This window comes from Vanessa cardui, chromosome 29, assembly GCF_905220365.1.
Source record: "Vanessa cardui chromosome 29, ilVanCard2.1, whole genome shotgun sequence".
Taxonomy (NCBI): domain Eukaryota; kingdom Metazoa; phylum Arthropoda; class Insecta; order Lepidoptera; family Nymphalidae; genus Vanessa; species Vanessa cardui.
The window spans coordinates 1,314,619-1,328,125 of NC_061151.1; the positions used below are offsets into that span (position 1 = coordinate 1,314,619).

At 33.3% G+C, this 13,507-nt stretch overlaps 1 protein-coding gene across 1 annotated transcript in view; it reads right to left on the bottom strand.

Annotated features, from left to right (window-relative positions):
* Positions 1 to 13,507, bottom strand: part of LOC124541821 (neurofibromin) — an 89,414-nt gene that overhangs the window by 29,284 nt on the left and 46,623 nt on the right. The window contains exons 37-42 of the mRNA XM_047119727.1: positions 7,774 to 7,912; positions 6,529 to 6,693; positions 5,855 to 5,956; positions 4,151 to 4,288; positions 2,607 to 2,787; positions 391 to 497 (exon numbers count right to left, since the gene is read on the bottom strand). Coding sequence (XP_046975683.1) covers positions 391 to 497; positions 2,607 to 2,787; positions 4,151 to 4,288; positions 5,855 to 5,956; positions 6,529 to 6,693; positions 7,774 to 7,912 — 832 coding nt within the window. The remainder of the gene's footprint in view (positions 1 to 390; positions 498 to 2,606; positions 2,788 to 4,150; positions 4,289 to 5,854; positions 5,957 to 6,528; positions 6,694 to 7,773; positions 7,913 to 13,507) is intronic.

Consider the following 13,507-nt stretch of genomic DNA (forward strand, 5'->3'; position numbering starts at 1 on the left):
GGATGTCAACTGCCAACCTAACAACAATAACAACAGCCTGTAAATTTTCCACTTTTGGGCTCAGACCTCCTCTCCCTTTGAGGAGAATTTTTGGAACATATTCCACAACGCTGTTCCAATGCGGGTTAGTGGAATACACATGTAGCAGTATTGCAAATAATTAAACAAAAATTAAGGACATGATTATTCAGCGGGGCTTGGCTCGGTTTGAACCCGCAGTCATAATTAAAATGCATGCAATTCTAATCACTGGGTCATCTCAGCTGCCAACGTACCATGCATCATTTTGCTTCTAACTAGAAAAGAACATCTAAGCTACCCACTAAACCAGTGAGGCAATTAACATATAAATAACATATATTTCCATGACGTTAACATATGTATATATACCTGTATACATTCCTCTAGGAATTCGAGTGTCAAGTGCGGTTCGTTATGAGCGAGCTTCTCGCTCACCGACTTTATGAAAATCGTGTTGTTCGAGGGAATGCAGAGACCTATTGAAATAATTACGAATATAATGACAATTATATAATCTCTATACCGTGGACAGTGCAAGCAAGTTGAGAAGGTATAGTAGGACACAAATTAGATGTAGCATCGGAAAATGCAATGGAATCAAATTAAAACCGATTACTGCCGATTTACACAACCAATAGAAATAGCTCCCTATCGCGCCATTCGACGCTATTCGTCACTATAGAATCACGCGTCAGAGAAAGCAAGCGCATGTAAATCCACGCGTCAAATTGACGAATATATTAGGTCATATGATATTACAAGTTTGTTTGTGCAAAGATCATATTCGCATAAGAAATATATATTGATAATTTGGGATAGCGTACTGAATTCGGATGTGATCGGTTTTACGAAGTTTGCCGATGCGACATCTAAGTTGTGTCGTACTACCACATAATGAAATATTCTACCGCAAAGCAGTTATACCTTACTTAGGGTATGAATAAAACTGCGGATCAATATATAGCGCGTGTATTCACTGGTAGTGTTCCTGAAAGACTCCCTATTCTAACATTACAAAAATGTGTTATTATAATAGTATTACATAAGGGAATGTGCACACGGCACACAGATTAGCACTGATTCAGTGTGAATGTGTTCTTATTCCGTCACAATCGTCACATAACTCCTAAATTCCCATGATTATTTACATTTACATAGTCAGTATATGGGCAATAATGACCACTTACTGTTTACCAATAGCAAGTATGACTTATAAACGATCACCAGTTTTTATGTACAATAGGCTTTTTGACAATGCGAAAAATGAATTGTGAATTATTGTAATCAGTGTATAGTATGAGTTTATAAATGGTTATTTACTAACGAAACTTGAAAATAATACTTAATTTATTCAAAAATCCATCAATAAAAATGCATTTTTTCAAACATTTGTCACGTGACACAAAACGCTCCAGATTGGCCGGGCTTATGATGAAGTCACTTTCTTGTAAACCTTACTTTTCTGCTATATGTACCACAGATTAAAATACAACAAAGTGACGTCACCGACCCCATTGCAGCGCCATTTTGTACAAGTATTGTTTTCGCGCGTTATTTAAATATGGAATTTTCAATATGATATTTTTCGGCAAATATGAACTAGAATTAAAAAAATCAACTTTTACTGGGTCCCTTAACCTCTACTAAACAATATAAAATGGATTTTAAAAACCAGTCCAATAGCCTATTATATAATCTGTATACCGTGAATATTTCATAAGTGAATCAGCACTGATTCAGTGTGAATGTGTTCTTATTCCGTCACAATCGTCACATTACTCCTAAACTCCCATGATTATTCACATTTACATAGTCAGTTAATGGGCAATAATGACCACTTACTGCTTACCAATAGCAGCAATGACTTATAAACGATCACCAGTTTTGATATACGATCGAATATAACACATATAACCAGTGGAATGGTCGTGTCTCTCGACTCCATTAAACGGTAAGCCAATACAGACAAAACGATAACAGTAGAGGAAATTATATATATATTATTAGAAGAAAATAAAAATCACAAATAGCAACACTGTGACTATAATATAAGGACTGGTTGGACATAATCGTCCATTCGCTTGGCTGTCAGAATATTTAGCGATTTGCCTGTCATAGAATGAAATTGTCTGTTGGCCGCCATTGAAATATTTAAAAAATATCAACTTAAAGTTATCATTAGGAAGTATCAACTTACCATCAGATCTATTTAAAATAGAACAATATTAATTTCTATTAAGACAACAGTTTGCTGATCACCTAATGTCATCCCGTTAAACTTCTATAGCTGTGTGTGTGTGTGTGTGTGTGTGTGTGTGTATAGGTGGACCAAATATATAGCGATTTGCCTGTCATAGAATGAAATTGTCTGTTGGCCGCCATTGAAATATGTAAAAAATATCAACTTAAAGTTATCATTAGGAAGTATCAACTTGTCATCAGATCTATTTAAAATAGAACTATATCCTCTATTACAACAAAATTTTGCTGATCACCTAATATCATCCCGTTAAACTTCTATAGCTGTGTGTGTGTGTGTGTGTATAGGTGGACCAAGATGTGAAGGATGTTTGAGACCAGCTCACCCGAGGTCTCCAGCAGTTGCCCCTCGATCTTGAGGTGGAAGGTGGCGGTGAGAGCGCACAGCTGGTTGTAGGCGGCGGTCCGCAGCGTGGGGTCGCTGGAGCCCAGGTTAAGTAGCGCCATGTTGAGCAGCGTGCCCGGGACGTCCTTGGGACGGATCTTCTGGTGCACCGTCACAGAATCCTACCACATAAAGAGGTAACTAGTCATTTGGTTCTTCTCGGTAGAATCTACTTTCCGAACCGGTGGTAGCTTCACTTAATTGTAAAATGACGATTCAAAAGTGCCTATAAAAGCCTACTTGAATTAAGTTTATTTTGATTTTGATTTTGATTTTGATTTAGTATATTCAATTTTATGTATTACATAGTATATGTAGTATATAAGAAATTGATAATGAATCTTAAGGAACCAATTGGAATACTGGTCTCTGTAAAACATATACTCAATAACATACTTTTATATCTTCTATTCGGAATAAATTTTAGATTATCTTTATTTCATACGATGTGTTAAGTGCTCTTCTATATTAAACAATACTCGATAAATATACTTTACAATACAACACTATTTAATTTATCTATAGTATATTTTAATGTTACTTCAAAAATAACTTTCAAAATTGGAATGCCATAAACTACTCAAAATCTCGACCAATGATAGCGCTTCAATTCAATCACAAAGTTCCTTATTAGTTTGTGTTTGGATAAGATTATAGACAACTTGTGGTAGAGCTTTGTGCAAGCCCGAGTAGGTACCATCCACTCATCAGATATTCTACCGCCAAACAATAGTACTTGGTATTGTTGTGTTCCGGTTTGAAAGGTGAGTCTGAACTACAGGCACAAGGGACATAACTTAGTTCCCAAGGTTAATGGCGCATTGGTAATGTTTCTTACAGCGCCATTGTCTATTGGCTGTGGTTGGCTCTTATAACCTGATGGGAAGTCCCCATCAGGTTATAAGAGCTGTCAATATAAACAATGTCATAAAGCAGACAAAATATGTACTAGGTCTTACTTTAGTCTTTCGTCCCAAAAGCATTGACAGTAAATTACAGAAGACTTTCTGTAATTTACTGTCAATGCTTTTGGGTCTTTATTAATGTTCATTGGCAGTATACATTTTTTTATTTTTGTTTGACATACCTTACTTGTTTTCTGGAACGATCTCGAATAAGTTAGTACAAGAATAAAAATCCTTAATCATAATCTATCACAGCCAATACAACTTGTAAAGTAAAAAAGTAAACAGCCTGTAAATTACCCACTGCTGGGCCAAGACCTCTTCTCCCATCGAGAAGAGAGTTTGGAAAATATTCCACCACGCTGTTCCAATGCGGGTTGGTGGAATGGACATGTGGCAGAATTTCAATGAAATTAAACACATGCAGATATCCTCACGATGCTTTCCTTAACCGCCGAGCACGAGATGAATTATAAACACATATAAAGCATATGAATATTCAGTAGTGATTGCACGCGTTCTAACTACTGGGCCATCTCAGCTCAATACAATACAAGTTGACACATATAAAAACCCTTACAGGCTGACTGAGCTCCCATCTGTTGCGGATGTGTATGATGGACTGGACGATGTTGTCGCAGTCGTTGTGGATGAAGCTGAGAGGAGTCGACTCGTTGATGATCGACAGCGAGAACTGATTGTCATCGACAAGGCACACCTGTAACACATCACTATAGATAGCGCACGGGTTGAATGCAGTCGGGGCGTGAGGTAAAGAGCGGGAGCACCTCCCCCGCTGTCCGCACGCCCCTCGCTCGCCCGCAGTGTAGTGTTGTTCCATCCTTGACAGCTATCGTACGCTTGCCGTGTTACCGCATTATTATTGTTGAAGTAATAAGAAAATTATTGGCAAAGAGATGGATTGATTGAAGATACTATTGATCGATTTATAATTGAATTCAGTGACGATGACGATAGTGACACCGATTCAACCATGTGTGAATCTGATGATAATAATAATAAATATATTTTTGTGTTTTTTTTTATTTCGTTTTGTGAAATAATGATTAATAAAAATGTATGATCAGTATTATTTTGCCTTTTTTTCATTATGCTAACCTAGTAAAATTATCGATATTAATTACTCACAATATAATGAGTATTTTGGTCATCAATTATAATTAGGTCACAGCACTATCGAATTCCTGAGCTCTGCATTCCACTCGTGCGCTATCTATACACAGTATAGAACCAAGCCGCTTACCACTGTATGCCCCTATGTATAGTCCATTCCAATGGGAGGAGGAGAAAAGGTAAATAAATAACTTTGACCTTGAATTGATATGTCATTTGCGTTCGACTAGTGAGGTGAAAATAATTGAATGAATGGGTAATTAATGCTAAAGAATAATATATTTTATCCTCTATTTTAAATGTTCGTCATCGAAAAATGGCGACTTGAATCTCGACAAAACTGTTTTCGTTACTTTGGAAGTGAAATTAAAGTGTATCTATGTAGTTTAGTGAAATATTGTTGTATTACAAATTAAGATATATTAATCAAGAACTGTGTGTAGTTAATCATATAGTGGAATTATCAACAGAACACTTGTGATATTGAAAAATACGGTATGTTTTGAATGTTTCCTTTTGTCATTGGAATGGACTATATTAGATCTTTAACATTACGCAACGGATTTTGATACGGTTTTTTTAAATGGATAGATTGATTCGAGAGGATTTTTTTGTATATAATACATGTATTACAAAACAGCATACAAATAGTTCAGTAATGGTGGAAGGACATGCAAACACATCTGGGCATATAATTATATATATTTGTTCGCTCCAACAATTTCGATTTTAATTTAGATGTATATATAATACAGATTACAGATGATTAATTTTGTATTAAATAACGTAATTTGCCATAAAATTAAAACTTTTTTAACAAAATTTTAAAAAAATGTGTCAAAGCGTGTGTGCTGTGATTTTCTTTTTTTTATATGTATTTTAATGGAATTGGCGTTTGTCTTTTTATTTTATGTTTTCCACTACTTATGCCAACGAGACAAGTTGTAATTAGATTGCAAGAACATCAATATTATACTTGTTTTTGAAGAAAATTTCTTATAATTCGGACTCCAGTGTCTAAGTAATAGACAATATTTATGATGTAGAATAAAGTCTAAGATAAGACAAAATGTAGATGGAGCGTGTTGAACATTAAAGCGACGCAACGAAAGTGAATACAAAACTTCTTAGTTGGAATGGAAATACTAACCTCATCAATCTCCGAAGCGTAGTAGACGTCGTTCAGGAGAACTGGCAAACCCAGTACTTTGGTCTTCTCCACTGACGTTATTTGGAGAGCCGTTGGTCCAACCTTTTGAAAAAAATACTTTAAATAATCAACCAATAAATACCATCATTCTCCAACCCCTATCTCAATTTACTTGGGGTCAGCGCAGCATCATCTTCATCTTTAAAATAAATAAATACTGGACAACAATACATACATTGCAACATAGAAACAACATAGACAACTAATGAACTTTTTCTACATCGACTCGGCCGGGAAAAGAACCCGGGACCGGAGTGGCGTACCCATGAAAACCGGTGTACACACTACTCGACCACAGAAATACATCAATATCTGACTTCATCTCACGAGTAAAATTCCAGCCATATCTTTAAATCAATCAAAATCAAAATAAACTTTATTCAAGTAGGCTTTTACAAGCACTTTTGAATTTTAAAATTAAGTGAAACTACTACCGGTTCGGAAAATAGATTCTACCGAGACAAACCGGCAAGAAACTCAGTAGTTACTCTTTTTCAACATTTATAAAAAGAGGGAACGATCGGAGGATTTCTGACAGTTCATTTCAGTTCTACTCTAAGCCGTTACAAAAAAATCCAACAAGTATTTCATATGATTAGTACCCTTGAACATACCTTTATGGCCACTTTTGTGTCTTTGTGCGACAATTTCAATGCATTGTTGAAAACTTTCAGATCTTCCTCTAAGGCCAGCGTCGCCCCCGGGAGTTTCTGCTGTTCCGGGTCGACGAAATCGCTGAGACGACTGTGGTTGTCTATGAATATTAGTTTCCTATTGCCCTGAGAACAAGAGTTATTTAATTACAAACTGTAACTACGTGTAAAGTTATACATACGTATATATAGTACGACACAAATTAGATGTAGCATCGGAAAATACAATGAAATGAAAATAAAACCGTTTACTGCCGATTTACACAACCAATAGAAATAGCTCCCTAACGCGCCATTCGACGCTATTCGTCGATATAGATTCTCGCGTCAGTTCAACCCGAGACAGCAAGTGCGTGTAAATCGACGTGTCAAATCGACGAATATATTCGGTCATATGATATTACAAGTTATAACGTTTGCGTAAAGATCATATTTATACGACAAATAAATATTGATAATTTGGGATAGCGTACTCAATCCAGTGGGATCGGTTTTACGAATTTTGCCGATGCTACATCTAAGTTATTGGTAATTCAACGTATATCCGTTAGGAGGTGATAGGCGTGACTGTTTGAAATATGTATGGTGCAAAAATGAACCATTTTCGAGTTATCACGTTTTTTTAGATTTTTTTAAAATTTGTCCAAAATGCATCGTCAAAAATGTACTTAAAGTTTTTCTTCATTTTTGAGGAAAATCATAAAAGAAATATGTATTGAATAATATCTTCGTAGGTCTCGGATTTTTAAATTAGGACCGACAATTACTGTTTATGACTTTTATTGTTATTTGGCGTTATTATATATTTTTACTGAATATCAGCAGATCTTCGCTTTACTTCGAGTTTGTCGTCTTTTTGAAAGACAAAATGACTTTTCCATAATAAATAATATAAAACAAATAAAAATACTGTTGTGGAGGATGCCTATCATGTTTTGATGGAGTGTGTCAAGAACGAAACCATAAGACGCCAAATCTTTTGTGATAAGCTGTTTTTTTGTAACGTTGGAGAATGTAACAGTATTCTGTCCATACCTGATTCTGTCTCGGCGAAGAAACAGGGCGACATAGTCGCTTAAGCGACAAAGCTCTTAATTAAAGAAAAAAAAAAATACTGTATATATACAGTAGTTAGTAGGTAGTAGTTTTTTTTTGAATCCTTGATAGATCTCAGATTGATAGATCTCTTGATAGGTCAGGACATACCCTGAGCGGTGCGAGGATAGACTCGTGGAACTTGGTGTACTCGCGCACCCAGCTGTTGCAGTTGTAGATGTAGCAGGCGTGCGCGCTGGAGTACGCCACCTCCGGGAGCACGCTGAACCACTTCTGGAGGAAGTCCGTCCTGTGTGCGACAATGGACATAGCTTCAGGAACAGTTGAATTTGCCCAATATTATCCTCCACTAGCAACATTAAGATATTTAAATAAAACTAGTTATTACGGATTTTAATCGCGTATAGTAATTATTTATTTATTTATACTTCATTGTACACCACATGTTACACATTATAATATGTTACAATATTATATATAATATTGTAGAGTACAAAGGGCGGTCTTATGGCTAAGTAGACATTTCTTCCAGACAACCCAATAAGGAGAGGTTGTATGAAAGTTGGGTAGGTGGTGCTAAGTCGGTAATATACATATATTGCATACAAATATCTACATGTAAATACTCATACAATGTACATATAATATATATATACATACATATACCCATACATACATATATGTACATACACATACATACATATATATATATATATATATATATATATATATATATATATATATATATATATATATATATATATACATACACACACACATATACATATATAAACATATACATATCAATATTATAGACTAATAATTATTTTGGACATCCCGACGTTTCGAGCACTTTACACCGTTCGTGGTCACGGGTATACTACCCGTAACGTCGGAATGTCCAAAATTATTAATATACGCGATTAAAATCCGTAATAACTAGTTTTATTTAAATGTGTAATAATCGCGAAAATTTAAGACAACATTAAGATAATTAATAATGTATCGTATTAAGATACTCTGGTACAATCTTTATTAATATTATAAATGTGAAAGTAACTGGGTCTGTCTGTCTGTCGCACTTACACGGTCGCTGAACCGAATTCGATGAAATTTGGTATGAAGCAAACTTGAACTTGAAGAAAGCGCTTAGACTATAGACATATGTTTTTTGCCTAAAACATGCCACCCAACATCCTTAAATGCAAGCAAAACCGCGGGTGACAGCTAGTACTCCATATACTGAAGCGTTAACAACGTTGTTTATGGTGATTTTGAAGTATGACGTACTTCTCTTCTCGTGTGGGCCAAGACAACGCGTGCCTTGTGAGTGCGCCGCGTTTAGAGTTTGCTAGTGTAACTCATTATCCTTCTCCTGTACTATAATAACATCACCTATCCCTAAGCGTGTGTTCTTCAAATGAAGACCAAGGAATCGCTACCAAGAAGAAAGTGTCTTCTGGACCAAAAGCCCCGATTTCGACGTAACGATCCCGTTTTCAGTCAACATAATACATACCACTAATCTCTCGATAAACACATACAAAAGACATATATCGACGTATTCTAACCCCTAATATATCTTAAACTTCTACAAATCAAATCCAGAAAGTAAATTCTACCGAAAAGAACCGGCAAGAAACTCAGTAGTTACTCTTTTTTAACATTTAAAAAATAAAACTCCACGCTTTTTTATCGTCTATAAAATCTTGTATCGATTAATATGCTTTTTATACTGTAACGTAATTGTGGCGCACGTTACATGTTTCATCCATTTTTAAATAATTTCGTCAAAAAAATATTAAATTTCTAACATAGGTTATCGGATGTCATCTGTCATTTGACTTTGACAACCATTTCTAAGGCTATGTTTATGCGTAATTTAAAAATACCGCTAAATTTGACATTTAAAATAAAAATGCACTTTTTATGCATTATGCGTTCCTGACCTAATTGTGATTTATTATCTTTATATTATCTTTGAGATGATCTTTGACATTTGTCTAAGACCTCACTTTCCTTCCGCCTTTCAAGTCGAAATGTGACGCTAAATTATTTTCAAAGTTTTTGTAACTTTTATTTGGTTTAAACTATTGAATATTGTTGAAAATTGAAGTTTTAAGGCACGATATGTCTTAATTTAAACGATTGGAAGTAAATCCATGTCGGATTACAAAAATAAATATGGATATTTGTCGCCTCGTGGTAAGTCGAAAAACTTTCTTCGAAATTTGAATTTATTTCAATTGTTCGGTTTCGTAACAACGATTGTGGTTCTTTACAGGGAATTTTTAGAATATTTCCCATGATGCATTTTGTTATTTTTGGAAAATAACCGGGATTGACCGGGTAAGTTGGTTGAATTATTAAAGTGAAACTATAGATTTTCGAAATTCGTGTTAGGTTCTAATTAGAATTGTTTCTCTTTTACAGTTATTTTCAACAATTTATTTCTACAATTATTTTCAATGGTTATTTTCATCAGTTATTTTCGAAATTTATTTTCTGCAGTTATTTTCTACAACTTTATTATCGTGGATGATTCCTCGAATTATTCTCTTTGGCTGTATCTTCGAGTGGATTATTTTCAACGCTTTTCGAAGAACTTATGAACTTTATTTCTTTGGATATTTTGAGGATTAAATTTTAGAAACCGTAAAGGAAGTGAAAACTTTATAACATTTATTTAACTTCTGGATTTCGGTATGTAATTTTTACATATTTATTTTTACCGCAATTTTGGAACTTCGTGGGATTTAGTATACATTTTATAATCTTATGAAAATTTGGCATTCAAACTTTTTTTTAAAAATAATATTTATACATTGTTGTAACTTTATTTACACCTAATTCTAATAATTTATATTTGAATATTTTTTTTGGAGAAACTTTTAATAACATAACTTAGTCTAACTTTAAAATATTTTTTGTTAACTTTGAAAAATTTACAATTTATAATATTTAATTAAATTTAATGTATTTTAAATGGATGTAAACATCCAGGCGCCCGATTTTGTTACTGTTGTTACTTTAAGACTTTTTAATTGTTAAAATTATTTTGATATATTCTTTTGAATAAATTAATTTGGAACATAGATTTGCCTTTTCTGTAAATCTACTTGTAATGTTGAAGGGTTATTTAACTGACTTCCGGAGCACTTTCTTTCGAGGATTTGTTTAATTTAAAAACCTTGTCCAGCTCTACCGCATTTTTAGTTTACCTCGAAGAAAATTAACATTTTTTAAATTTAAATTTATTTTTAGCCAATTATATATTACAATTGGCCTCCCTTCAAAATTAATCATTACAATTGGCGCCCTCAGCCAGGGACCTGAATTACAATTACTGCTCTTGTCTAGTATTGAATATGTACTATGTATTTACATATGTATAATTTTTGTTAAAATCATTTTGTACTAAATACTAATGTTAAGTATTTATGTAATTTGAATGCCAAGTTTATAACTTTTTTATGTTTTGAAGTAAAGCTTTTCGTTCCATTATATTCGATTATATTCTAGGACATAACCATGACTGACAGAGATGAATTAACTCTTAAACCATCTATTGATGATAGTGGTGACAAAAATTTAACACCTAATATAATTAATGTAGAACATTCTCAGATGTTAGAGACGAACATTTCTCAGGCGAAGCCTTCTGCTTCTAATGATTTAGTAGACTTGTCGGCAGACTTGCCACAATTTTTTAGTAACACTTTATCTATGAATAATAGACAACCTCAATACTATAAGCGAGTAGATTTGTCTAAGTTTAAATATAAATTTAATGATAAAACGTGCATACGTGAATTTTTGTTAACATTTGAAGAATACTGTGTGAGTCGAGATATTAGTGATGACCAAATATTGCCATCCTTTACTGAAGTAGTAACTGACATTGCTCTCAAGTGGTTTAGATCTATTCGTGGTTCACTTAATTCTTGGAAACATCTTAAATTAGAATTACTAAAGCGTTTTGACAAACTAGATTTTGATTATCAACTTGAATATAATTTAAGAATTAGAAAACAAAAACAAACTGAAACTTTATCAGATTTTATTATTGAAATTGTAGATATGTCAAATAGACTAACTTATCCCTTATCTGAACATACTTTATTAGAGATATTGAAACATAACATGCTGCCTAGCTACTCTATTCATTTGGTAGGTCATTCAATGAATTCTATTGATGATTTAGTAAAACTTTCAAAACAGATTGATGAATTTCGAATAATAAATAATAAACATAGTTATAATAACTCACATTTCAAAACTAAGCATATTAATTCAGTTCAAACATTAACTTGTTTAAAATGTAAAGAAATTGGACATACTTATAAAAAGTGTAAAAACATTCCAGGCACTTTATGTTTTAAATGTGGTAAATTAAATGTTATCACTAAATTTTGCAATAATTGTACTCTTCCAAAAAACGAGTAAGGTTTTGTCAGACACAGGTCCTTAATAAAGAATCAGTTGATCTGACAAATATTAAAATTTCTAGACCTAATGCTTCTGAAATTCGTGAAGACTTTTCTAATTGGTGTAATTATTTAAAACTATTTTTCTCAATGAATAAATTTGCTCCCATTTTGTTTACTAAAAATAGCGACATACGTCCATTTTTAAAATTTCAAGTTTGTGGTAAATCATTTACAGGTTTATTGGATAGTGGTGCTAATAAAAGCGTACTAGGTTGTAATAGTCACTTACAATTCCTCAATTTAGGATTCAAACTTAAGACTAGTAGTTATAAAGCTTGTACTGTTGATGGTAGTTCACAAGACGTTTTAGGTACTATAGATATTCCAATTACTTGTGACAATGTAACTCGCATTGTAGAATTCATGGTAGTTCCCTCACTAAATCCAGATATAATTCTAGGATTCGACTTTTTGGCTCGCATTTAATTTAGCTCATGAATTATTTAAAAACATAACATTTGAAAATAAGAATTCAATAATTGTAAATTCTGTAACTTCTGTAGTTCAACTTTCTTCTTCTGAAAAAGAACAATTAAATAAAATTATAAAACTTTTTGAAGAAATTTCTTATGAAAAGAAAGGTTTAGGTTTAACACATTTAACTGAGCATAAAATTATAACTGTTGGTGAACCTATTAAACAACGTTATTGGCCTATTAGTCCTGCTAAACAAAAAGAACTTTATGATGAAGTTCAAGTTTTGCTTAGGGATGGTATTATTCAACCTTCTAAATCTCCTTGGTGTTCTCCAGTATTACCTGTCACAAAAAAAGATGGTGGTATAAGACTGTGTTTAGATTCTAGAAAATTAAATTCTGTCACTATTAAAGATGCATATCCTTTACCTTACACGTCGCGGATTTTGGATAATTTGCGTGGTGCTAAGTATATCACAGCAATTGATTTGTCTAAAGCTTTTTTGCAAATTCCTTTAGAAGAAACTTCCAGAGAGAAGACTGCTTTCGTAATTCCTGGAAAGGGATTATTCGAATTCGTTCGTATGCCCTTCGGTTTAACTAATGCTCCCGCTGAACTACAAAGATTAGTAGACAAACTTTTTGGTGTAGAATTCGATTCTAATGTTTTTGTATATTTAGATGACTTAATAGCTATCTCTAGTGATTTTCAAACTCATTTAACTCTTTTAAGTAAAATTTATCATAAATTAAAAGATGCTGGTTTAACTATAAATTTGAAAAAGTGTGAATTTTGTAAAGAACGTCTATGTTATTTAGGCTACGTTGTCGATAGCAATGGTTTACATACAGATCCTTCTAAGTTGTCTGTAATAGAAAATTTTCCTCGTCCTACAACTGTAAAACAAGTACGTAGTTTTCTTGGTATGTGTTCTTATTATCGTAGATTCATAGAAAAATTTGCTGATATTGCTACTC